The sequence below is a fragment of the Tinamus guttatus genome, unplaced genomic scaffold (genome assembly GCF_059628265.1).
Source record: "Tinamus guttatus ecotype Peru unplaced genomic scaffold, ASM5962826v1 Tinamus_guttatus_pri_ptg000208l, whole genome shotgun sequence".
Lineage (NCBI taxonomy): Eukaryota > Metazoa > Chordata > Aves > Tinamiformes > Tinamidae > Tinamus > Tinamus guttatus.
The window spans coordinates 9,557,281-9,585,167 of record NW_028288742.1 but is presented as its reverse complement, the minus strand read 5'-3'; the positions used below and the strand labels follow the sequence as shown (position 1 = coordinate 9,585,167).

Here is a 27,887-nt window from a genome sequence, read left to right as displayed (position 1 = left end):
CAGTAGGATACTTGTGGAATCCCTTATTAACTGGTTAGCAAAGAGGAATAATTCTCAAAACAGCAATACACACACAGCCTTAGCAAACACACAGCTGCCGTCAGAAAGAGATACAAGAGTGGTTTCATTTTTCCTGTAGTGCTGCTAGTACCAAGCTCTCTCAATACTCAATTATGGGAAGACTAACTGTGCCTCGGAAGCTGCTCCGAAACGCTCAGCTGAAGCCGGAGTTGTGCCCAGGTGGGAGGACAGTCACCCTCACAGGGCATCTGGAGAGGCTGTGGCACCTGCCCACTCACCTTCAACAGTGATGCTATCAGAGTAAACCAGTTATAGCTTAAACCTTTTCACAGGTTTTTCGGTGAAAGACAGAAATATTCCTGAAGCTGACACAGCACCTGGCAGCAAGAAGCTGTGATGATTTAAGCTTGGCTTTTGCCTTTGCATGTTAATCAGAGACTCAAAGACAAACTTGTTAATAGAGAGCATAGGAGAAATTTAATAGGAGAAATATATGCAAAAATATACTACTACAGTCTGGAAAAATAATCTGTAAATTACTTGCTCAAGAAAGGTCCAAAACACAAGCAAAAGGGACAGCAACAAAAGGTAGAAGCGAGTCCCCACCCCAAGAACCGAGAGTGCAGGGGGGCACAAGTCACATTTACCCCGCACAAGCGCAGTGTTATCAAACTAGTAAAATCTCAATTAAAGCACCCAAAACATCCTCTCTGTGAGAACCTCTAGAAAACCACAACCTATGCAAAACGACCTAGCCTTGCACAAAAGACACACAAGTTCACCGCAGCAACCCTGTCATGCAAATCTGCAGGCATACAATAATTCGCAAAAATCGTTGTTACATTTACAGGTAAACATTGGTGCTTACTGGCACCATAAACCGTGATTAGCAAATAACCAATAAAAGCAGCCTTTAGAAGAACAACAAGAAGGTCATGCACTCGTGTATATTTTTTATTTTGCTTCTAATTACTTCCTTAAAGTAGAAAACCACAGGAAGATAAGATGAATTTATCAAAATAGTTCCAAAAGCAGAAAAACAGATAAAACACTATACGGAATGTTACCGGAATATTCCTAAACTACCCAGTGGGCCAGTGAAAGAGTGACTTCCTGTTCTCAGGCCCATAACTAAAAACATATAAGAAACCAGGAAACAGAAATCACAAGCGAAAAAAAAAATGTCTCAAATGAGACAGAAGAATCACTCTCAGATAAAGGAAATCAAACAAATTGGTGACAGTAGAACCCTGAGCTGTAATCCACTCACATAAAAAAGCAGCTAACATCAGACAAAAGATGAAAACACTATAGCTCAAGAGGCCCCAGAGAAGAACAGAACCATCACAAGGGCAACACATTGTTTAATCACTGTTAAATTCCAGATGACAGTACTCAGGGACTCAGAGAGCAGTGCCTGGGAAAGGAAAAGGCAAAAAAATATGTGAAGGGAAGGGGAAAATCAGGCTCCTTTAGCCACAAAAAGCAGCGGAAGCTTGAATGAAAATTTCAAGTCAGAAATGAGACACAGATTCCAGGGCAAATCAGAAAGAAGACATGGACTGCAGGGTTCCTTGGACCACGAGTATGTTCAAGAACTCATTCTTAACAGCATATTTTAACTCTGAATATAAGCAACACGATTAAGGCTTACAATTCTGTTTATACTGAGAACTAATGCTTTGACGTTTACCTTGATGTTTTAGCAAGGAAGACCAATAGTGCCTGCAAGAAGCACAAAACACTTTGCCTCAAAGAAGGACACTGACCTGTACTCAATAGATACAGTTGTTCAGTGAGCAATAAAGGACATACTTGCTTACCACCAAGAGCAAGCTTTGTACTTTCAACGTGGATTCAACCTCCTACTAGACCTTATAGTCTTAACAGAATGCCATAGGCATTCAGTCTTCTTGGAGTTAAAACTCCCTTTAATGTTATGGAAAGCAATCAGGACAACACACCAATTTATCTCTAGCATTGATGTTTTCTCCAACATAAAAACATTGAGATCTCCAAGGTCTTATCTTGACTGGAGCTGAGTAACTGTTCAGTATAAATTGCCAAAAGCTCAGAATCAATGTAAAAGGTGAATACGACATCTGAAAAAAAAGATAAAATTCCTAATTGGATCTCAAGAAAATGTATTAACATTACAGACGAACCATTCTTAACACACAGCTAAGAAAACAAAACGCTTTACAGGGACCAAGCTACTGCATTGCCTGCATGTAGGTCTTCCCTTTTTACAGAAAACAGCAGTGAATTGGTCTTCTGGAAAACAGGGCAGTTAGACTTCCCTAAAGCAGTACACCAACAGCTTTTAACACACTGGTATTAGTATTAATAAGGTGTATAAACAGTGGCAGCAGTTATGATTGATGATACACAAAGATCTCATCTGTTGCAAAGAGGATGTAGCACAAACCACAAAGGAACACACACTTCAGCCTGTAGTTGGCTCCTTATAGTGAAGATCATGCACTGGAGATCCTTAACATTTTCAGACACTCTCTTTATTCTGGTCGATTTCACAACTTTCCTTTGCAGCAATATTCTGCCCTTGAAAGATAACATATCCTAAAACGGAGCACCTATGGATCTTTGGTTGCATACCACAGTAGTCTTCCATGACTATCGTTGCACAAGACAATTTGTAAAATTTTCTTGAATCTGCTGGCATCATATTTATTCCACACTCAGTAAGATTGAATCATGCAGATCATTTTCAAATGTGCAATGCTGAAATACAGAGAAGAATTATTCCTTGAATTCACTGCTATTATTAGGTACCTCTGGAGCTTTTTTTTTTTTTTTTTTTTTTTTTTTTTAACTTCACTATTCAGTTGGTCATAAAAATAAAATACGGTGCATGACTAAACTAGGTGATTTTGTTCTTTGGAAAGGTGGGAAAAAAGTGCTAGAATGCTTTTTCTTTTATTAATTGTTTATGTGATATTAAAATCATTGAATTTGGATTAAAAATCATAATAAAAGTAATAAAAAGTTGTTTTCTTGATAATGAAGTCTAATGCATACCAAGATTTCTATATAGTGCAACTACTGTCACTTAACAGTCCAGTCTGTATGCCCATGTCCTCACACAGGGACATTTCAATCTATTGTTTTCTTCTATGAATCCAACAACAATTCTAGCCTCTACAGAAAAACAGATTAAAATTTAAACTCTTAAAATACAAGAATAGGATCCCTTATGTTGATAAATAATCCCACAGGAAATAGGCATTCTCTACGCCAACGTGATCAAACGAAGCTTCTTCATTCCATCACAAGTGTGGCCATGGAATGAGTCTAAAGTATCACTGGCTATACATTGTGTATACATCAAGACTTTAAAACAGGTTGAGGCTGCTACTTTATCACTTTTATTTTTTTCCTTATTTAAATGTGGAAATAAATCTACCCATCAGAGTAGCTCTCTTTATATAACATAGTCCTTACCGACTGAAGGATCTGAGTAAATTCATTACCATGTTTTCCTGTCTTTTGATTTTTGTAACTGCTAGGACCTAATACGCCATTTTTATCTTTTGGAAAAGGACTATTAGTAAATATATCAAGGTATGTTTTGGTACTTTTAGAACAGCTAAAACACTCACAGGAATCTGACACTGGAGTCTATGTGATCTCTCATATAAACACATAAATAATTTTTCAGACCAACTTCTAGGAAAGACAGCTTTCCTTAGAAGTGGCAAATGTAGCTTTAAAATACTTTTAATGACATACAAACTTGACTGTTGGTTTTCATCCAGTTTAACATGTAATATAAAGAAAAACTACTGTAGAAGGAATACAACATAATTCTTATTTAAAATGTCTCAGAGAGCTATAGTACGTGTGATACAGTCTCTGTAGATACTATTAAACCAGTAATTTTTTTTAAATGTTGAACGTTTCTGTACACAGTAAGAATCTGCATCTTTGGGCAACATCTTTTCACAGAATCACCAAATCACTGAGGTTGAAAAGCACGTTTGGAGATCATTTAGCCCACCTTTCAAAGGATCATTGATCCTCCTTTCAGAGCAGGGCCAAGCAGACCAGCCTGCCCAGCACTCTGTCCAGATGGCCTTAGAATATCTCCAAAGACGGAGACTCCACATGCTCTCTGAACAAACTGTTCCACTCATTCTTAGAGCAAAAACAGGTTTTTCTCATGTTTAAGTGGAATTTCCTGTATTTCAGTTTGTGACCATTTCCCCTCATCCTATCGGTAGATACCACTAAGAGAAGTCTGGCTTCATTTTCTTTATTCCAATCCACCAGGTATTTACACACTTTGATAAGATTCCCCTGAGATGCCTCTTCTGCGGACTGAGTAGTCCCAGCCTTTTGTCATATGAGATGACCAAGTCTCTTGATCATCTTCAGGGTGTTTTCCTGGAGGTTGTTCTAGTACGTCCCTGTCAATCTTGTAATGAGGGGCTCAGAATTGGAAACAGTAGTCCAGATGTAGTCGCACCAGTGCTTCTTACATCTCAAACTGGTAAGTTGTAAACTTCTTTTATTTGATTTTTACACTCCCTCATATTTCAAGTGTTAGAGATAAAAAGGGTTAAGTTCAATAAACCCAGAAGATAATAATCAATCGTCAAATAATGTCTGCATTAAAACTAATATACTCCACTAACTCTCCATCACAAAAATCCATGCTATCCCCAAATTGCACTCTTTTTCAGAAAAAAAAAAAGTTGCAAAGGCAAGGAAATTCTAAACAGGTCTATGGCCAATACAGATTACCTGTTACTGTTCTAAGTAGATCAACAGAACTTTACTATTTCTCCTATGTAGATAATGTTTAGAAAATAATTTTATATATCCTAAAAACATAAAAAAGAAACGTTATTCTAATACTTTGAACTAAACCACTAACTCTATCTAAACACCAAAACACAGACTAATTGAACAGTGGGCAAACAAGCTTCTCCAGAACACCCTAGAATAAGGAAGATTTAATTATCGTACTAGATCAGAAAATCAAATTGACATTAACCTGGGAAACTATACCAGCTGAACTTCAGAGATACCCATAAACTGAATAGACTGACTTCTCTTGACAGAGCTGAATAAAGAATCCTCACTGAAGGATGAAGAAGAAAGAAAGAAACAAGAAGAGTATTTAAGTCACGAGTGAAGCTAAATAAAAAGGACATGAGATTGGCTTAGTTATAATGTTTTAATTTTTTTTAAAAAAGCAGTGGCCGGTGGAGAACTTGTGATGTCCACATTTCCAAATTTTTCACTATATTTAGGAAGGCTATAAACATCTTAAAAAAAAAAAAAAAAAAAAGATAATAGATATTTTCACAGGTTGCATGTTCTTGCTGCTGAAGCCTTAAAAGAAAACAGGTATCTCACTCTTAGAATAATTAGACACTCTCAAAAAAAATAACCTGATAAAGAACACAGCTGCTGAAATAAGGGCCAAGATGCAATAACAGTAGTTTTTACTTACATTTGAGTGTTTCTCCAGCATAAGGTATATGTAGTTTAAACCGATCACAGCTAGGTCCAGGAGTCAAGGATGTACATCTAAAACAGAAAATAAGAATTTGCTAAGATGGTAGTGTAAAAAAACATTATTTTACAGAGTACAAGTGACAGATGCAGTAAAAATTTGTGAATACATCTTTATAATACTGGAAAAGAAGAAAAGGTGGGAAGGTTGCTTGAGGCCCAATCTCCTCTGAGCAGCATTTCTCACTACAGCATGAGAAGCTTCAAAATCTGTGCTAAGAAACTTCTTTCCTATTTTAATGTAAGAAACATACAGAAAATCCCTGTTTTTAAGATCACAGAAACCACAGAATGGTTAAGGTTGGAAGGGACCTCTAGAGATCATCTAATCCAAGCCCCCTGCATAAGCAGGGACACCTAGAGCATAGTGGCACAGGCGGGTTTTTGAAGATCTCCAGAGAAGGAGACTCCACAGCCTCTCTGGGCAGCCTGTTCCAGGGCTCTGTCACCCTCTCAGTAAAGAAGTTTTTCCTCATACAGAGATTAAACTTCCTGTGTTTCAACTTATCCCCGTTACCCCTCATCCTGTCACCGGCCACCACAGAGAAGAGCCTAGCCCCATCCTCCCTACAATCACCCCTCAGGTACTTGAACATGTCGATCAAATCTCCTCTCAGCCTTCTCTTCTCCAGGCTAAACAGGCCCAGCTCGCTTAGTCTGCCCTCATACGATAGGTGCTCCAGTCCCTTAATCATCCTTGTGGCTCTCCGCTGGACCCTCTCCAGAAGCCCAATGTCCATCTTGTACTCAGGAGCCCAGAACTGCACCCAGTACCCCAGGTGCGGCCTCACCAGAGCTGAGCAGAGGGGCAGGATCCCCTCCCTTGACCTGCTGACAACGCTCCTCCTGTTGCAGGCCATGATCGCATTGGCTTTCTCAGCCACGAGGGCACATTGTTGACTCATGGTTAACCTGTCATCATCCAGGACCCCAAATCCCTCTCCACAGAGCTGCTTTCCAGCAGGTCAGCCCCTAATCTGTAGTGGTGTCTGGGGTTATTCTTCCCCAGGTGCAGGACCCTGCACTTGTCCTTGTTGAATCTCATGAGGTTCCTCTCTGCCCAACTCTCCATCCTGTCTAAGTCTCTCCGAATAGCAGCACAGCCCTCAGGAGTGTCGGCCACTCCTCCCAGTTTGGTGCCATCTGCAAACTTGCTGAGGGTGCACTCTGTGCCCTTGTCCAAGTCATTGATGAACAAGTTGAAGCGCACCAGGACCAGTATTGACCCTTGTAGGACACCAAGGCCACAGGCCTCCAACCAGACTCGGCCCCACTTATCTCTGCCATCCATCCAGTCCTCAATCCACCTCACTGTCCACTCGTCCAGTCTATACTTCCTGAGCTTCCCTTCCTGAGCTTCCCTATGAAGATGTTATGGGAGACTGTGAATGATGTGGGAATGGCTATGAATGATTATGGGAGACTGTGAAGATGTCATCAGAACAACTTATCAGTGAAAGTCATCAGTGATTTATCAGTGATTATCATCAGTGATTACCATCAGTGACTTATCAGGGAAGTCAAATTACTGACGTTGTATACACTATTTTTCACATGACAGTTCTTTATCTATTCCATAGCAAGATGGTTACGTGCTGAGTATCCCTGCCTATTTTACCTACTTTAACATTTACTTTTCCACTTGCGGAAAGTCTCACAGTAAGCTTCCAGGAGGTTTTAAAACCTAGTACTCTAAGCTATGGCAACTCAGCATCTAAAGTTATGATCTGTGAACATTTCCGACCTCATGCTTGTCTGAAACACCATGAGTCCTGACTGAGGCGATGAATGAGCATTTCGCAAGAATACAAGTGTCACTGGAAAGGTTTCCAGCCTCCAGGCCAGAGAAGCACAACTTTTTCTCACCTTACAAGCTACGTACCCAAATCTTTGAACGGCAAAGAACCAAAAAATCCCAGATGCAAGAACAACAGCTGCCAGAACGGTTCAGCAGTCCTGGGGCTCTCATCACTCTAGGTTGGTGGCACAACCGGTCCCAGCAGTGTAGGCCTCAGAAGCCCTTAGGGGTTCACTGCTTTCCTATTACCCACAGCTAATCTTGCCAGACATTTTCTTGCTCTTCTAACACAGAGCTACACTTGTTGCAAGCTACATAAAGCTCAAAGCTAAAGACTTGCTAACGCTAGACACAACCAACACTGGGAAAAAAAGGTAGACAGAGGTAAAAAAAAAAAAATGCCTAAGCTCATACACCTGATCAGGGTTGTACTACAAACCATATAATAAAACAAAAGCCATGTTACAGGGCTATACACATGGCCAGAAAGAAAAAAAATAGAAAACAGGTAACTGGTCTTGCAAATCAAAGGGAAGCAATGTACATCCTGTCTTCATTTTGGAAAGGTTTTGCCATGCCTTGTGATAACATAATGCAAAACAATCTAGAGAAACAAAATATAGATACAATTATCAGATGTGCACAGAGCTGGCCAGAAAGCTAGTTTCAAAAAGATTAGTTCAAAATTTTTCATCCATGAATAATGCACAGATTGGGTAACCCAAACAGATTGGGTTTTCTTCTAATGAAGTACTATTTAGCATTTCATTAAAAGTCTTTGATGATGAGAGAGAGACAACGTTTATTAAATCTGCAGGTGATGCCAACGCGAGAGGGAACACAACACACTGGACGACAGGACCAGAGCTGAAAACTATTTTGATGATACAATGCTCCATACTCATTTTTTCAACTGCATCTAGGTAGGGCTTAGCAAGAGCAGTGAGTATCACTAGCCTTACTAGGAACAAAATCAGATTTCTTGAATTTTTTCGAGAATATGCAAGTCTGAACCCCCCAAGGCAAATGAAACAGTAGGTGAGCACAACAAAACAGGAAGGAGTACCCACTGCCAGAGGATTTTAATGGCTGCAGATAAATTTAACATCTACAGGTATGAGATGATCATCAAGTCATTTCTAAGGTTCGCATCACATAAGGCTAATGGTAGGCAGCACGCTAAGAAAGAAGGAAAAAAAAATCCACCTGCTACCACCACCAAGAACCTTTTACAGGTTCTGAAACATCTCTGCAACACCAGTTAATATTTAATGGAAGTTTCCCTCCAAGTCTCACAAGTCACGGTTTCAGGCACATTTTTCAAATACCACCAAAATAACACCATTATAAGCTTTTCAACAGACACAATTTTTGGATCCTACGAATATGCTTCAATCTTTTCTTTTAGCACAACAGGCCATTTGGAAATACTTAGGGAAAAGTATAATATTCTTTAACGTTAAAATAAAAACATGATTTAATGGTAAGTGTCCCAAAAAGCAAAACTAAGTACTTTTCTTAGATTATTATACTCCACTAGAGAGGTTTTAAAATTTTACTGCTCTAGAAGTGATGGAAAGTGACGGCATTCACAGTCATTTTTTTGCCAAATTACACTCTTCAACTAGGCTGCATGAAAGACTTCAAAAACTGCAGTAGGCTGAGCAACCAAGCAAAAATCTTACATACGTCCACTTGAAAGAAGCTGGTTTCTTTTTAGTATAAACAGGGAAAGACGACGACTCCTAAGGGACATTGAAATGCTGATACAAATTCTAGCAGTCTGTGTGTGACCTTATTTTGCCAGAACGTCATATCAAATTGTCTGAATACAGACAACAGTGCTCTCTCACTTGAATTTCCTCAACACATTCATTGATTGAAAAGGTGTCTGACCTACCCTCTCTCAAAAATACCTTTTTTTCTTTAATACATTTGCTGATCTTGGTTAAAGTGTTCCACATAAAATTATGCTGTGATAAGGTGTTTTAGGGATTACTTTTTGTCTGATCTTACTAATAGCAAATTAGCAAATCAGATGAAACTGTTCACCTACCTGAATTAATTTCAGAATCTGACTTCACGTTACAATGAACAGATGTGCCACCTCCCTGCTTATTAATATTCATGGTGAATATTATACCGGAGCACATACCTCAATTTAAGTAACCACTATTTTACGTAGGAAAGCATCCATGTAGCCCAAGATCTCCCATAATGATTTATCAAAGAATCATTAGCTTCATAAGTTGCAAGGACAAAGGAATATCCTTAACTACATACAAAAAATATATATAAATTCCAAGCAGAAAACAAACAGAACATAAGCCTTTGTTGAGTGTTTGGTGCAACTTGCGGTTGGGATTCTCTGTGACCTTTGAGGAAAAGTAAATTCACAGTAAATAACTCATATAAACTAAACCAGTAAGGACAGAAAATAAAATGTTTCTTCTTTCTTCTAGAGGCAGAACTTGACCATGTTTTTCTGTTATTTGTATACTTTGGTAGAAGAGAAAACCTTGACGGGAAACTCAACTTGAATCACTTTTCGATTCTTATGCCTTTAGAGTCTTACTTTTTCCTGTCTTTATAGATGAAAACCTGCTCCTTTGTTCCTTAAAAACACAATATTTGATTACATTTAATTAAGAATTTATTGCAGAATTCACAACTACATATCAATATATGGTGGGGTGAGGGGGTGGGGAGAGAACAGAAGGAAGGTCAGGAAGTGATTTTTTATTTTATTTATTTTTTTAAAGGAAGCATCAGAAAAGACATTTTAGAAGGCTATTTTCTACTAGTAAAAACTTGTACCACACTGGAACTCTCTGTCACGTTGCACAAAGCTTTACAGGCTGTCAGAGGCCTGCAAATACACAGGAAAATACTGAGCAGCTGCTGCTGAAAAACAGCAGATCTAACCAAAATTCTGTCAATTGGGCAAATTCTGAAATGAGAAAAATAGTCCAGTCAACAGTTCCCCTTTTTATATCTATATAAATAGAGATATATAGATTTTACATTTATAAGATAAAGGAACTTGCATTTAAAATATAAAGCCACACACCACTGCTTTGCGGAAACATAAAAATCCACTTACATTTAGAGTGTTTGCTGTTTGCGTGCATATCTTAATTTTAAAATCTGAAAACCAAATACATAATTATTTCAATTATTCCAAATACCTGCCCAACAGTTAAACCCATTGGTTTCATAAAACTCATTTCCATCCAAACTGGTTTGTTTGAACTTCAAGAACTGAACAGTATACAGTGACAACTTAGGTCCTGCAATAGAAATGTTCTTATTAATTTTGAATCTTGTTAGTACTGCTGATATGCCTTAACTGCAACAGCATTTCAATCCATAGTTATTTGATAACCCCCAAGTGCCTCCAAATGTCAGACATATTCCAAAGAACTTCACCTTCTATAAATTCTGATTTTCCTGTAGATAAATACTTACATTTAATTATATGAAGTACATTATGCTAACAGGAATTGAGAAGACTAGGATACGAGGCAGAATATACAACCAAGAAAATAACCCTTCAATCTCCTCCTGCACCATGGGCATATCTGTATTTTGTAAAGACTGAAGCTCAAATAAGTATTTAAAAAACAGCTGATAGCTACCTGCTTTCACTGGCAGCATGTACAAAATAATCTAATGATGACCATCATTAATAAAGCAAATTAGAACAGTTGCATCTTAACAGAAAGAATTTGCCAAAACAGATGTGCCAAGTGGGGAAGTTTCCCACTTCTGGAACTGGGACTTAACCTCAAACTTATTCTGCATCTGCGGGAATTTCTAGTGGGAGAAGTCCCGCAAACTCCTGAGCCTCTGCCAACCACAGCCATTCAGTGTATCTTCAACAGGGACAACTGCAGAGGTGGAAAAAGAGGAACCTATTTTTGTACATACATACACCTGTATGGATTTTGAAGCCATCTCAGAGAGTCTATGCCAAATGCTAGCCGGTACAAAACCACATGATTGGGATTCGTTTGGTATCACAGGTTCCCTGTTGATTTTGCCTAGGAAAGCTTTCTTTAGAACAGTGCTTCAATCACAACAGTAATGCAGGTTGGAAAATGCCACCATGAAAAGAATACGAAGACAGAGTTGCTAATCAACCACATTTTTAACATGCTTACAAGTGTATTAAAAAAAATATTTCAAAAGTTTGTGCTGGTAAAACCCCTATGATTTAGGATGGGAGATAAATTTTGTTTTTGATGGGCCTCAAAGAGCTAATTATGACAAAAATTAACAAAAATAAATAGCAAGTGACAAAAGACAGCTATCAATAAATAGGCAGTTTTAGAAACATATACTATAAGCAAAGTTGTTGCTTTTGTTAAGAGTTTTATACTTTTGCAATTGCCTTTAACTCCTCTCAACAACTATACGTGTACATATACTCTCCAAAAGAATATGATAGAAACAGTAAGGGGAAATTCCATGAAAGAATGACTGAAAAACTAAGGAAAAAAAAGCAAATTACAATGGAATAATGATTGTAATACACACTCCAGTAGACTACACTTCAGTTAATAGACAATTGAATTAATATATACTATTAACATTTACTATCTTTCTGTCATGAATTCGGGCCAAGAAAATGCACGTGTAATGTAAAGACCACCTGGATCCCAAATCCTTGGAATACACGGGCAAAATTTTAGAGAAGCATATGAGAAAGCTGAAGATATGCCCCCTGGATTTACATTCTTTCCTTTCCCTCCTGTCAAATTCAAACTCCTGTTTGGTATTTTCACAATTGCCACTTGATTACCTATTAACTGTAACAAGGGAGAGCCTGATAATCAGTCATGCACTATTTCTACCCTTCACTAATGTGAATTCAATTTTTGAAGAAAAAAAATCAGACAGGGAATATTTTTGCTTTTAGGTCACTCTAAAAGGGAACCATTCTTTGTCAAGTATGAAATTGCAGTCTACCACCTGCAGTTTCAGATCCTTTCAGTGTTCACAGGAAGAACATATTCATACAGAAAGTTTCAAAAGCTGACCTATTATAAGTAAGATTTTTAAGTCTGTTAGCATTGCTCTCAATACCACCTTTAACAGCTATTACAGCCCTCCACTTAAGTATTTTTTCAAGAAAATAAACAGTTCAGATGTGAAATGCCATGAATAGGTACTAGGAAAGCATAAGGACTAAGAGCATAGCCCATTTTACATATTTTACCATTTAATAAACTGATAAAATGATTAAAAAAAGAGTCCAGTGACCATATATATTTTCTTTTTACATCTCCTTTTGAAGTTTTTTCCTAATTGTATATTTTTAGAGCTTTCTGGTCAGGTACCTCTACATATTTGATTCACTAATTTTAAACTCTTAGAAGCAAGTAATACACCAAGCATCAAGTTAGCAATTCAATTAGAATCATAGCAGCCTAAAAAACAGGGAAGACAGCAATATATTAGTACAAAAAGTTCTTATTATAAATATTGTTATTGCAGAACATAATATATTGTATTTTCCTGCTCCAACGAAAATAATCAATGGCAGAACTGCACAAGTTGTAAGCCAATTTTTATTCAGGAGATTGAAACAAAAAATATTAAAGATGAAAAGATAGTTCTGTTTCCATACGATTCTTTTAAACTTAAAATAATTTAAGTGTTCAGCCCTAATAACCTTTCCTTTGTTCATTCAACTATTTACTGAAGAGTACAAAGGAGAAAACAAACAAAACACCCACTAAGGCAAACCGCTCGGGAGTTTAGGTCGAAGACACCCAACTCCTTTCTCTCAGACGGGAGGAGACACAAATGTTCTCTTTTAACTGCTACTTTTTCTTTACCATGGATTGCACAGGATGTTCACCTTTAACCTCAGAGACTGAATTCAGCATCTTCAATAAAAATATTAACTTGAAGCAGAAGAAACTCTGTTCTCTTTATAAGTTCCATTTTTTTCATATGTGTGCTTCCAGTTTGACAGCTGTAGCCTCAAGGCTTATCTTCCTGTGCAATGCTGCATCAAGTAAGTGTCCAAGCTAAATATCTCAAGAAAGAGTAAAATAGCTCAGACATACCACTGCATAGATGGGCCTACTCTATTTCCCATAGAACTGTTATACCTACACTGCATAATTCAGTGCTGGACAGATCCACTGAACTGTCACAAGTTCATATAACCCTCAGTCAAAAAAAAGAGCAGCACAGCTGACGGTTCAAGAAAATCCAGGACATAGATAAGGGAGCACTCAAAAGGGCAGCAGTAGATAGACTCCAACCTACCTGTTGGCCAAAGAGACTGCTAGGACAACGAAACTTCCCTTTGAAAATTTCTATGGAAATTTGCACAGCCGACATGTCGTAAGAAAAGACTTGAACAATTATTCATTTCCCACACTGTCAGAGAATGAATGTGCAGTTGGAAAACAGCATACAGATTCTGCTTGCAAACTTCCATGGCTTGCTTGCTTTCCTGTCGCTGACTCGCAAGAGGGGTCTATAGGAGCAGCCCCCTTGACTTAACACCGGCTGTAATGTAAACATGGTATAACCAGACCTTCCACAGTCAGGACTGTGGCAGCCTGTCAGGACCAACTCTCTGATCACTTCCTATGCTTTTAAAATTCCTGAAATCATCAAAAGGTTGCAGCGAACAGGCTAAAAACTAGATGTCAAATGATCTTTTGTTTCAGTTTCACTACAAGTGTGCACTAGCTCTTTGATGTCATGGCACACGCAGAAGTCAGACACACATGAAGTGTAATTGCAAAGCTCGAAGAACTTACCAACCAGTAACAACTTCTCTGCTTAGAAGAACCAAAGAATTTTAAAGACAGTTGCTGTCCTCAGCTTATTTTCAAGTGCATCATGCATCCACAACCCATGTTATGCTAGAATCTGTCGAGCTTAACTAAAAAAAATGATTGATCTCTAAGGTGTGAGAGATGTGAAGGTGTTTGGGAGAGGGAGAAATTTTGGAGCAGGCTCCCAATGAGATTTCTGATGTTCTCCTCATAGAGAGGATTTGTTTACAACAACAACAAAAAAGCAAGTTTTATGATGAGTTTTTACCTCCTGCAGCGATGCATAATGCTGGGAACTATCACAACAGCAGAAAGTCCTGGACAGAAATCGGCAGTATATTAATGTAAGTGTGCAATGAGTTAACAAGGCACAGATAGCCAAAATATACATTTAAGTAACTTGTTACAGTATTTCTTTCCAGCTGTACTTGGCAGGTAAATTAGTACTACATCATGTCAAGCTCTCTTGAAACAAATTGGGAAGGAAACAGTTGGCATGTGTACCAAATAGTTTCTTTTTTTTTTTTTTTTTTTTAAATCAAAACACAAAACTGACAGAAACTGCATTCAATTTTTGCAAGATCAGGCAAGAAGTCACTCACTGTCCCAATCTAAAAATATCAGCAGAGACACTGCGCAGTATAGATCTTCATGAAAATATGTAGTCTTTCAAACCCGAGGCAAAAGTTAACAAAATTAAGTAATGCTGCCCTGACTTTTTTAAAAAATTATTTGTTTATTTGCATCTGACTTTACTTGCATATTTGTTTGCATCTGACACTAGCAAGCACTTATTGAAAAACTTGAAGCACCTTGTATAAAAATAGCAATAAAATGCCAACACATTTCTGAAGAACATTTGCAAAACCACCAACACATGCACTACCCTGAAAACTGAATCTTTATCAGGCAGATATTTTCACTTTGTTTTTCCAACAGACAGAAACAAAACCACAAGAACCCAAATGCAGAGACAGTCCCTCTTTCTGGGACAGCAGAAAAAGTGCTGTTCCAAGTGCTGTTCTGCAGTGAAAACTGTCTCGCATCGCCTCATCAGAGCTTCACCTTCTTCTCCCTGTTCAGTTTTCCTTGGGAGTGTCAAAAGCCTCATTGCTTATAGGAAGTTTTCTTGAAGAGAAAAAATACATCTGTTACTAGAAACTGGAAGGAAACTGCCTACTCTATGCAAAATAAGTAATAGTTTATAACTTATTCAATATAGGAGTAAGACTCAAGAGACCGTATCTTTCCTGGAAGCCATCACATCCTTTCAAGCATACATTACAACTCAGAATACAATTATTTTAAAAAATAGCTTTTATAATAGCAATTGCATTCAGAAAAGTCAGACTGATTAAACTTTATATTTACACAAAATGTATGTTAAAAATCTACCTATAGATAACTATGAATGGAATGCAAATTTTCTCAACTAACTTAAGCAGAAACTTTCAGTTCAAACTAATCAAAGGCAAAACAAAGCGAAACTTTTGAACGTCTGCTGTACTACTGTAAATTTTGCTTCTTACAGTGAAATACTTTATTTCATGAAATACTATTGTAAAATGTGTATTTACATTAAAAAGGGGGAAGCGCTCGAATGAAAAGGAAGTATCGAACATACTGCATACCGTTATCAACTACTTGATAACACAAAACCCAAATCATTACTGCTCATGAGGAAGCAGGGCAAGCTCTAAGCATCTTACTACAACTCAAGAGTTCCTTTGCAAGTAAAAATATGCTCCAGACAGTACTACATTCTTTTGATCACTTTTTATATAGGTTTCTTTCAGAAACAAAAGAAATTGTAATATAATTTAGTATCAGAGAGCCTGGAATAATAAACAGGCAGATGCAAAGAACAAAACACAGTATTACAAACTAATCACGTAACTTCACAACTGATCTCAACACAAACATCCAACACCTACCAAACAAGTTACAAACAAGTACGAAAGTTACAAATTTGCTGCCAGTGGGGACCTAGGAATGAATATTCATTCCTTAAGTGAATAAAATAACAGAATGAATTTTTATCACTGTATTCTTTTGGAAATTTTGCCTGCTGCAACACATCAATCTATTTTTAAAAACAAAGTAATGCAAGAGGCCTGCATCATAACTTAAGGTTCAGACATGGGCTTTGAGGGACAGTTGTAGGAAGGGGGGGGGAAAAAAAAAAAAAAAAAAAAAAAAAAAAGCATTTCCAAGGCAACTACCAGAGATTTAACTTTTGAGTCATTGTCACAATGACTCTTAAACAAATTCTATGTTATACAATAATTAAATATCCTTTTACGTCAAATTAATCTAATTTTGTCTATTCAATATCTTTCCCATGATTGTATGCATAAACTCTAAGAAAAATACATTTGTCATAATTCAGCCAGCTATAAGTAGATTTTAATATCTAATTAAGATGTCATTATTTCAGAGACACACCACTGGAGATACTGAGCGACAGTTTATGGCATTGACTCAAGGGGCAGCACAATTTTCTTGGGATCTGCAGCAAGTTAACACCCTGTGCAAGAGTTAAATGCTTAGATCCATTCTGACTTCTCAAAGAATACCTTTTATCAATGCAACAGAGAGGCTTTCCAAGGCTTTTGTATCACCAGAGTCAATGCTGCTAACAGCACTACATTTCCCAGGTGAGCTAACACCAAGGTTCTATTTTTGTTCGCTGCAGGGTCCACAGCCCTTTTTATAAGAAAAAAAAAAAAAAAAAAAAAAGCTTTGCAAACTTGATAAAAATCTACCTTGGTAACTCTGTACCACTAAACTTTTGATTACTACTGCTATTGAAAGGTTTCCTTCTTTCTTGTCATGCCATATTGCTAAGCACAGCTGGTGGGTACTCACACTTCTTCCTTAGGCGCTCTGCATTAACAGGAGTCATATAATTCCTGTTAATAGGAATGGATCCTCAAGGCCCTACTCATGGATGTACACGCATGTAAATTGCCTGATAAGGCTGTTTAAAAAGTTTGTAACACACACTGACATCATGGAACTTTAACATATTATTATAGTATATTTATACACCCAAGCACTGAAAAGGGGTAAGAGTTTTCCCTTGCCACCATTATTTCAACCACATTTCCCTCCGACTCTCCCAAGCAGAGCAAATTAACATAGCACCATACTTCATAGTTTTAATCAAGCATAAGTTCTTTAATACTGTTCATAAGGCAAAACAAAACTAAGTAGTCAGTAAATGAAAACAAATACAAAAAGCATTCTGTACTGAAAAGACACATCATTTTACTTTCCAAACATAATCAAGACTTAAAATAGATCTTAAAACAGATCCAAAAGACTTAAAACACATGATTGCATTTACAAACCAAAATCAATTAACAGAAGCTATAAACCTGGAACTCAGTCTTGCACAGGAGAAACAAATGGGAAATTCATTCCACTTGGGGGCTGGAGAACAACAAAAGCAAAGCACCAAACAGGCAATGCCTTGGAAATGCTACTATATTCAGAATATTACCATCATTCCTCCCCAAACACAGTTCCAGCTTCTCAAACCTATGAAACTGGATGTGATGGACAATAAAAAGATACAAAGCCTTTGCCCTTTGGTTTTATACGCACTGTAAAGCGCTGGGGAAGCGCAGGGAAGCGAGGCACTATGCCAATCCCTGGTTTTCTATCAGAATTAACAGGGTGGCACATGACACTGGAGCAATCAGGCAGCTGCTCTCCTTGACACACTCATCAGTGAGAGCACATCCAGAAGCTTCTAGAGGTCTTCATCTTCATAGTTTTTACCTACTGAGGAGATTGCCTTAAGGACTTTAGCTTCTTAAAAGTTACAGTAGAATTGTAATTTTTTATTCTTAAAATTCCACATATAACAGTTTAGAATTGTTTAAATCATAAAATATTTGCAGGTTCTATAATAATTTAAGCCAGCCTGAGGTTAGCTTGTCTCTACAGATGCTTTCATATGCGAATAAATGCACAATGACTATTTAAAACTAAAGTTGAACGAAACACTAGCATTTACAAATGATGATAATTAATTCATTCACCCAAAAACTGCTTTTTAGTCACTTTCAACCCTTTAATCCAGAGCCTCTTCCTTACCTTCAAGTTTCACCTTTTATATGTAAAGCCTGAGTCAGCACCACTGCAAGTGAAGGGAGTTTTGTAATTAACTTCCAAGACCTCATTCCCATTTTTCTGCCTTAACTGCACTCCTTTTTCCTTCTGTTTATGCCCCACTTCTCTGTCCCTGTATTTCTGTTTGTTCAGAAAGTTACCACCTACATTAGGCTCTGTTTTCTGTTTCTTCTGCATTATTACTTTTTTTCATGAAAGCTTAAGGAAATTAAGAACTTTAAAGAGTTAATTGCAGGATGTGATGTGAGGGAAGAAGGATGGATTAAGCCAGTGATAGTTTTTGTTGTTGGTGATGGTTTTCTTTTGACTCTTCAAGACCCACATTTTTTGGAGGCAGTAGCATTAGAAAACAAGATGGGTTTTCGCTTGCTAATCCCTTTCCTGAGCCTCGCAGGAACAGTCTATTGAGCCCCAGAACTCCACTGACTTAAAGATCCCTGAATTAGACCATGAGTTATGGAAGAAACTTTTCTATAATTCTGTGATATGCCCATATTATGCTCTAAGTAGCTTCATATCGTCTATCTGCTAAGTTACATCATAAAGTAGTAATTTGCAAGGAATTTGTTCATTTTTTATTTCCACAGTGACAAGCATTTTCATAAACTAAAATTACATATTTATAGCAAATACATATAAAAAAATTTCTGCAGATACAACAAAACCTCTTCTGTGAACAAGATGTCCAACTTCAATGAAATGACAAGGAATTATTTGCTAATAGATCTTGTTTTAAAATAATGTTTAAAAAATCATTTGCAAAAAGTTAAGAACACTTTAAGAAATAATTCTCACTAACATAGAATCTTGACTATACCAATTCCAAATAACCTCAACCCATAAACAAGCCTGAACATAAAAAAAAAGAAATGAAGCACATACCAAAGTATTTATGTGTTCCAGAACAAGATAAAAATTTAACATTGCTAGTACTTGCATATAACAGAACCTATTCCTTTAAACATGATTTGGGACAACCACCCTCAGGGGCTGTACCTTGTGTTCTAGACTCCATGCTCAATAGTTACTGAAGAATTTGAAATATTGGGTTGAGGGGGTGGTTGGAGTGTTTTCTGGTTTTTAGGTTAGCCTTTCAGAAAACATTCAGGCTTTATCAAAGCAAACTCAAGGTTTTTCAATAACATCACCAGACAAAAACTTTTTAATATCTCCGAGTCAGCTGGAAAACACTGATTTAAATTATTTTAACCTATTTTTAAGGCAGACAGCACAAGCAAATCAGTGGGCACAGAACAGAATGTTTTCTCCCACCTCATCAGCCTATGCCTTCATCACTGAACTACAGCTGTGTTTTCTCTCTACCTTTTGCATTCATCTTTCACAGCCTCATTAGGAGAAATGTGGGATAGCTCTCATCTCAGCCTTCCTAGGAGACTAATTCAAGAGAAAACAAGGTCTAGCATGAATGGAGAGCCGCAGCTGCATAACTGCTCAACCTGTGTCATGTACTTTGTAAGCCTTAATGCCAAACCAGAGAGAAGCAATAACAAGGTTATAGCTTCTTAGGCCTCCCAGTAAACATGAATTCAGTCACAGCACCTTACGGGTATGGCAGGAGGGAACAATTCTTTTCACACTAACCATAGCACAGATTTCAGACCTTTTTCCTGAAAAGGCAACAAAACTGTTCAACAACAATAATAAAAAACACCTACAAAGCGTTCATGAAACCATAATAAAGCAGCCTAAAAAAGCATATTACACACAGTTTTCAATACTATTTTCAACCAATGTTTAAATAATAGTGACGTGAGGTAGTGCTCCAGATACTAAAGAGTGGCCACAGTTTATTGGGGAAAAATGTTGAGACTTACTGGATTAGTTTTAACATTCCAAAACAGGCACCAGAAAAGTACATAAAAACAAACAAAAAACTAGTAGTCTCTGCCAAAACAGTTATTTAGACACCTAGAGCCAAAATAATTTCATGATTTGAATTCCATTCTCCAGTAAGAACCTGAATCAGGGTCAGGTGCTCATTTCTAGAACAAAGGTATTTCTCACACCTTCCATCTTTTGAATTCTTTATTGGCCACCTTGGGAGTCTCCTTACACGGCAGGGCACCCAAAGAGAACTCTACACCTAGCACTTCATTTCGCCCAAGTTTTATTTATGGCAGTTAAACAGGGTCCTTAAAAAAAAAAAAAGGCATCTCAAACTTTATTTCTCTTCTGAAAACCATCAGGTGCCCTTTTAGACTGAGAAATAAAAAGAGTAACTTAGCTTAATTCTAACATTTGGCTCCACAGCCAGCTGTTGCTGCTGTTGTTTTCTTACTTAGCATATTCACATCTACAGGTAATGTCATACAAATTTATCTTGGAGTATTTAATTTATAGAAAAGATCAAGTAACCTAGTGATAAACAGAAAGGAGTATTCATAACTCTAGCTCACTGCTGAAAAACAGCACTATCATGTGGCAGTGATGAAAGCGTTTTAACAAGATTATTATTGCCAACAATGTGACAAATTAAATCCCCACACTAGAAAATGGTAGTAAGACAAAAAAAGAAACAATATAGCTAGTATGTCAGCTACAGATGCACTGGAAATCATATTGACCTAGTAAAATCCAGTCCCGTGAAGACATCTTGAACTGCTGCTTTGGAGTTGGGTTTTCTTTTTCAATAAGGAACTCGCACACTTACCCAGATTTCAAGTCTGTAATCCGTAAACAATTTGTAGCATCCAATCCTACTTTCCCATTTCTGACCACGCTGGAAATAAAAGGTGAGAGTGCTGGCGAAATTCTGTTCAAGGCAACTTCAGGCGACATTTTAAGGTGTTCCTCTTTCCCGTGGTCTTGAGCTGCATAGGAAGGGCAAGGGAAAAAAAAATCCTTCTTATTTGATATAAATTCACGTATACTGTGTGCTTATCAAAGGAAAAGTTTATGGATTCAAATGCTCAGGAATGCAAGGCATCTGAAATGTGAACAGGTTTATAAAGGAAAAATGAACAGGGAGTAATTTTATCTTGCCACCTCAGTAACAATCAAGGAAGCCTATTTATCCATTATCAATGTAAAACCAGACTCACTACCTAGACTCCTGTAGTTAGGATCCTATATCTAACAAAAAGAAGGGAAAGGGAGTCCACCCTGACCTTCCACAGTGGTTATTGAGGAGATTTTCCAGGCAGAGTCTGGATAGCTTTTCTGCTCCCTCTGAATCTGACTTCTGCTACCACTTGTGATGGGACCAGGATTTGAGTCTAATCCAACTACCATTAGCATAACCATAATCACCATTATTTTTATATCACTTTGTTAAGTAGCTATATAAAGTAATTCGTATTTATTCTTTAAAGGCTAACACACAGCTTTTCTTTAAAGGGTATCGCTGTACTCTTTTAAAGACATCATTCAAAAAACAAACTTCAAGCACAGTATTTTCAGAGGAGCTTACAACCGTGCAACCTATCAGTTAAACCATTAAGGCTTAAGACTAAAAATCTGTTCTGAACATACGCGTATTCCAGCCCATTGGAACACAAAAAAAAAAAAAAAAAAAAAAAAAAAAAACCTAGACAATGTGGACAAACAGAAACTGCCAGGAGAAGAGCAAGTAAGGAAAACGGTAACTTACTAAAATATTAGCTTTGTGTGCATCATACCTTTAGGCACTTCATTCCATCTGAAAATTAACTGAACTTTATAGAGTTTTATAGAAATATAGACACAAATGTCTCAAGGTAATGTAAATACAACACTCACAATTTGGGTGGAGGAGCCTATACCTTAAATAGGACCATTAGAGGATACTTTAAAAAAAAAATCCATGGATTTGAAAAACACCAATTAATACAGCATTTACCCTCTTACAGAATAACTCTGGGCAAGCCTTCACAAGCATTTCATTGCTCATTTTTACTCACAAATAATATGGATTGCTGTATTAGTAAATTTTCTATAGAGCGTGAACAATTCATTGCAATATTTGCAACTCAAATTCCTAATACAATATTTACTCAGTTCAAGTATTAGTAGGCAACTAATGGCTTTCCTAAAACCTGATAGTTCTCAATAATTGGTAGCAATTATATACGCTGGATTTATAAATATATCTCCTAAAAAATTAATTCACACTGAGGTACTGTGAACCAACCCTCAAGAAAGCAGGATTATCCTAGCTATTCTGAACGTATTTGAACAAAGCGAAAGCACTTGAAAGGTAAATTAAAATACCACTACAGGAAGATTTCCTAACTACAATAATTATCTTGAATAGGCTGTTTTTTACATTTTACAGCAGCTAAAGAAGCAGATTAAATATCTGTGTGTGTACACACATATATATATTCTCTTTGTATTGATAGATGTATCGCAATTGACATTCAGCAACAGCATAGGCTTGCTTAGCAAACCCCAGTAGCAGTTTAGGATGATTCTTTCTGTTTGTTACTTCTTTCCTACCAAAAATTACTGCCCACTCACCTTTATTCTTCCCCAGAGGAAGTGGCAGAAGAGAACGCAAGCCCATACTTGACCTATTTCAAAGCAAAGTCCAGTGGCTTAGCTTGAACTATAATAGGTTTAAGCTAAACTGATGGATTTTGCTGAAATGGGGCACCCATTTCACTCTGCCAGTTCTCTGGTACAAAGAAAAACTTCAGTTCTTAACCCAGAGCGATGTGAAATCATGCTAAGAGACCAGCTCTCTTTCACACTTTTGAAAGGACACGTGAATGTCGTAAAATACGTTTTGATAGCGTGACACATTTTAGGGGTGATAACCACTAAGAGGGCAAAACTTTGAGACACGAAAGATGCACTTGACGAGCAAAGCTGGATACAGACAGGCACAATGGACTATGAGATGACATCCCTTACCCTTGCACTAATAAAATACATAGATATTATCAAAACAAGGTTCAAGGAACTCCTAAGCATTTTTCTTTTTATTTCTTGCACCATGTCTTTCAGACCTGCAACCACACAGCAAAGTCTCACTATCAGCTAGACTCAGTGATTTGTTTTGTAAACAAGGGGATTTACAAACTGTAACACAAGCAGCAGCATCCCCTTAAGTTCTAGTTCTCATGCACATGTATTTTTTCCTGCAGTGCTGGAGGCAGAACACAAACATACCAAATTAACCCAAGGGAGTAATAATAAAAAAACTGAAATTCACTAGAGTGTCTCCCTCCCAAAACAAAGTATTTGCAAAGAGCAAACAAGTTAGCAGCGTAATCCTTCTGGACTCACAGCCTACAGTAACTAGCTGAGCCCTGCACGTTACAGCCCTGCCGGCCACGGAGCCTGCGCTTCACGGTAACCTGAGCCCGGGGGCCGGCCCCGGGCACCCGGCAGGGCCCACGCGGGATTCGCTCGGCCCGGGCACCGCGGGCCGCGCCGCTGCGCAGGAGGCGGCGGGACGGGGCGGGCTGCGAGACACGCGGGAGCCGCCCGGGGCAGCCCCGCTGCTCTCCGCTGGGCCCGGGCCTTGGGGCTTCTCGCTCGCCGAGGGCGCCGCCGCCTGCGGGGCCGAGACAGGCACCGGCGCCCGGGACTCGAGCACCCTCGTCCGCCCCCTCCTGCCCCGCGGCCCTTCCCACCGCCAGCCCGAGCGAAGCGGCGCCGCTCAGGGCCGCCCCGGGGCCTCCCGCGGGGCAGGACAGGCCGCGCCCGCCGGCATCGCGGGAGGCCCGGCCCCACCGCCGCCTCCGGGCCGCGCTCGCCCCCGGGCCGGGCCCGTCCCGGCGGCGCTGCCTCTCCCGCCCCCCCGCCCCCGCCATACCTACGGCGGCCGGAACGCAGCCCCGGCAGCGGCCGCGCGCCTCACGCAGCCGCCCGCGCCCCGCCGTGCGCGCCCCCGCCGCCGCCGTGCGCGCTCCCTCCCCCCGCCGCCGCCGCCCCGGCTCCCCGGGCCCGCGGGGGGCTTCCCGGCCTCGCTGCTGGCGGCCGCGGCGCTGCCGGGCCGGGCTGGCAGCGCGCACGCGCAGAGCGCCCCGGTGGGGGGAGCGCACCGGGGCCGCGGCCTCCTGCGGCCCGAGCGGGTGGGGGGAGGCAGGTGTTGGCGCGGGCAGCAGGCGCTCGCCGGGGCACCCCCGCGCCGCCGCAGGACCCCCGCGCGTTGCCCCTGGCAACCCGGGAGGCGGCGGGCCCGGTGCGGCCTGCGCGGGCCTGCCATGGCCGCCGCGGTGGTGGTGGTGGGATCCTGCATGACCGACCTGGTCAGGTTAGTGGGGCAGGAGCCTGGGCCGGCCGCGCGGAGCGGAGCCTCCCCGCGCAGCCTCCCGGAGCCGCGGGGCAGGCGCAGCGGCGGGGGAGGCAGCGGGGCCGCTGGGGCGGCGGCGCCGGCTGATGGGAGCCCGGGGCGGGGAGTGCTCGGGCCGCACCGCGGGCTGCGCCGCGGGGGCCGTTTCGGCGCTGCCCGCTCTGACAGCGGCGTTTGAGCGGTGTGAGGAGGGCGAATAAAGAGGGAAGTCGCAGTGGGTGCGAAGCGCGTGTCCTCGCTGGAAGGGCTACCGGGAAAGTGCCGTCCTCTGAAGAGACTGCGGTGGTCCCCGGTAAAGATGGTTCTTTAGTTTCATGGCTTGTAGGCTACGTTTTACCTGGCGCTTCGGAAGAGGAGTGAGGGAGACAGGGAAGAACTCCCCCCGCTTCGCACCTACACAGATCCAGAGGTGGAAATGGGACCCCTTCCCCCCCCAAAAAAGTCCCTCTGCGCCCCAAGACTGGCTTCAAGATAATGAAAATTAATGAAAAATCTCCTTTTTTTTAATGAATGGATTAATTCCCTTTGATTCTTCTAGGCGTTTTCCTTTTAGGTTTAGGCACCATGGTTTCATCGTCATTTTTTTTTCCACATAGGTAGAATTAAGCAACTCTGAAAAACAGAAACGGAGAAGCTTGTATATGCTCTTTATTCCAGCTGCTAAGTGCTGTAATAAATACTATATATCAAAAGGCTTCAAACAACATTGCAAGCATTGGCAGCGAGGCAAACACTGACCTAAGCTGTTTGACTTTGTCAGCACCAGTAGACTAGTAAATCAATCCTTGATTTGCACTTTTCTAAACACATCTGTTTTAAAACTATATATGCAGACTTGGTTAAAACAGGGCTTAAAATATATATCTGTCTGGAATGCATCAGCTTGTCCTGCTGGGAATTCTACTGTAGAAAAACAAGCAGTTTCTCAATCTGAATCAGCAGACAATTATATCAAAGCCCGTGAGTCAAGACAGGGTAGAATGCATGGTTAAAAGAATATTATGAGGAGTAAGTGCAATCTAGGCATAGATGTGTATTCCAAGAACAATAAAAATCTCAAATCTTCCTAGATCCTGTGTCATAAAGATTCAGCGTTTTATGTAATCTGCAGAACACACTGACAGTTATCCAAGAAGAATTGCCTTGTAAGTCAAAGGAAGATCTTGCAGAACTGATATTAGCATATATATGAGTGATCAGATGCTTGTGACATATCTTGAAATATAAACGGAGGTGCATAAGTCTCAAGAAGTTTCCTTTACTTTCCCTCTAAAATGTGGAAAAGCTCAAAGAAAAATTTAATGAGTTTAAATACTATTGACAGCTGTAGTTTTGGGTTCTTTCTTGATTATTAAAAACAACAACAAAACATACCCTCACATTTTTTGCTGATAGAAATGTGGTCATTTGAAGCCCTGTTAAGTGGCTTCACTGTAGCTGGAGATTAAACTGTGGATTGTAGTCACAGATGCTGTTGTACTAAGATTAAGGGGCTGAAAGCAAGATATCTACACTGAGCTGAGAGGGTTTCTTAAATGGTACAAATGCTGTCAGAAGAATGTGTCTGACTCACCGTTATTAGCCTGTACTTTACTGGCTTTTTAGTTGTGATAAGATAATTTGATTCAAGGGGAAAAGAGTGGACTACCTCATTCTTTCTGTTAATAACTCAGGACTTTGGGCACTTCATAAACTAGGGAAAATAGTGGGTTTGAATTTATTTCACAAAAATTCAATCTCACTGAAAACTCTACCTAATAGCAATTTACGTTTATCCTGTGATGCAAAACCCTTGGTAAGATACCTGACAATCTTGTAGGCTATAAACTGAGATATCCCTATGTGGAAAACAAAAAAAAAAATGACCAGAGAATGACGAGTAAAGCTTCCTAGATGTAATAAAAAGTGCCAAATTAGGATTAGTATAGATGCCAAAAGGGCGTCTTGACTGTCTTTAGGTCTGGGATTTAGTGGGGGCTGTATATTCTAGATTTAAAGCTAGGATGCATTTTAGCGGGGACCAAAGATGATAAGATTTCTGTCATTTGTGCTGTTTTTTCAGTAAGGAAAGGCAGTGAGAGCAATGATCATGTTAAGCACTTGTCCAGCATCTGTTTGGAAGCCATAGAGTAGACAGCATTAAGAGTGAATGCCAGGCAAGTTAGGGAGGCCGCGCAAGCTTTGGGGCGCATGTGTTTGGTCGGCTTCTGCACCAGGCAAGCCTGTCTTTCCTAGAAGATAATTGTGTTGGTTGCCAGGGCTAGGCAGTGCTATGTTATAGCTCAAGCTGATAGACCCCAGTCTTGGCCCTCTGTCTGGAAAACTACAAGCGAAGAGTGGCAAAGTGGTAAGCAAAGGTCTTTACAGGAAAGGTACTAAAAATCTGAAAGATAAGCTTAAAGCGGCCACCAGACATATGGTAGCCAGAGTCACAGTAGAAAAAAATACCAATGGTTTTACTCAGCACAATAAACTAATGACTTAAAGAAGTGTAACCACTGTGCAAAACAGAAGCGCACAATTTGCTATGAAATTTGCTCAGTGAATAAGAAGGAAAGAGAAGGTACTACCTTCTGATGAAGATAATATTCAAGTAGAAATAATCAAATTCAGAAGAAGGGATGATGTGCCTACATATTCTTTCAAAGGGAAGAGGCTTTGCTTTATAAATACTATTCTCACTGGAAATTCTTATTGTCCTGTAGCGCTGCAGTGGCAGAATGTGGGTTTTCCAAAGTGAATTTAGTATAATCAAAACAACCTCACGTACATACATGCAGCAAACCACACTCTTTTGGCTTAGTAGGACCAGGAACAAAACATATTTGTGGTCACAATCACAATCAACACTTCATTGGCAATAGCAAGCAATAGTAGTAGAAAACAAAAACAGCATTATTCTGTATGATCTAGATATCAAACCAGACGGGTACCATCCATAGTATTATTTAAATAGTTTCTGCTCTGACTCACATTTGCAGACTGGTTGTGGCAGTGGCGTTTTAATTCATATTAAATCAGGACAAGACTAAACATATAAACCAATGAGGGTCAGACACACTAAAACAATTAGAATAAACAAGAGAAACTCTGGCATGACAATTGAAAACAGCAAAAGCAAAGAACAAGATGTAGGATGAAAAAAAAAGTCTTTGGATAGTCACAACAGCAACAGTTCTTCACTTTAAGAGAATGAGGCCACAGCATATTGGAAAACTACGCTTGTTAGGACTTTCAAAATTTGAAGTCTTAGTTTTGAGTGGACATTGTTCCTCCGCTCAGATTGCTTCATTCCCTCCGGGGAGTAGAACTAAAAGTTCTGGCTTTCAGCCCCCTGTCGTAA

At 39.5% G+C, this 27,887-nt stretch overlaps 2 protein-coding genes across 2 annotated transcripts in view; one reads left to right on the top strand and one right to left on the bottom strand.

The window, feature by feature from the left end:
- BABAM2 (BRISC and BRCA1 A complex member 2) overlaps nucleotides 1-24,139 on the bottom strand; it is a 161,411-nt gene extending 137,272 nt beyond the window's left edge. Inside the window, exons 1-3 of the mRNA XM_088524258.1 lie at nucleotides 24,065-24,139; nucleotides 20,975-21,134; nucleotides 5,501-5,577 (exon numbers count right to left, since the gene is read on the bottom strand). Coding sequence (XP_088380384.1) covers nucleotides 5,501-5,577; nucleotides 20,975-21,102 — 205 coding nt within the window. The 5' untranslated portion in view covers nucleotides 21,103-21,134; nucleotides 24,065-24,139. The remainder of the gene's footprint in view (nucleotides 1-5,500; nucleotides 5,578-20,974; nucleotides 21,135-24,064) is intronic.
- A 199-nt stretch (nucleotides 24,140-24,338) lies between these two features.
- The window catches only part of RBKS (ribokinase), a 64,670-nt gene continuing 61,121 nt past the window's right edge, over nucleotides 24,339-27,887 (top strand). The window contains exon 1 of the mRNA XM_088524261.1: nucleotides 24,339-24,505. Coding sequence (XP_088380387.1) covers nucleotides 24,456-24,505 — 50 coding nt within the window. The 5' untranslated portion in view covers nucleotides 24,339-24,455. The remainder of the gene's footprint in view (nucleotides 24,506-27,887) is intronic.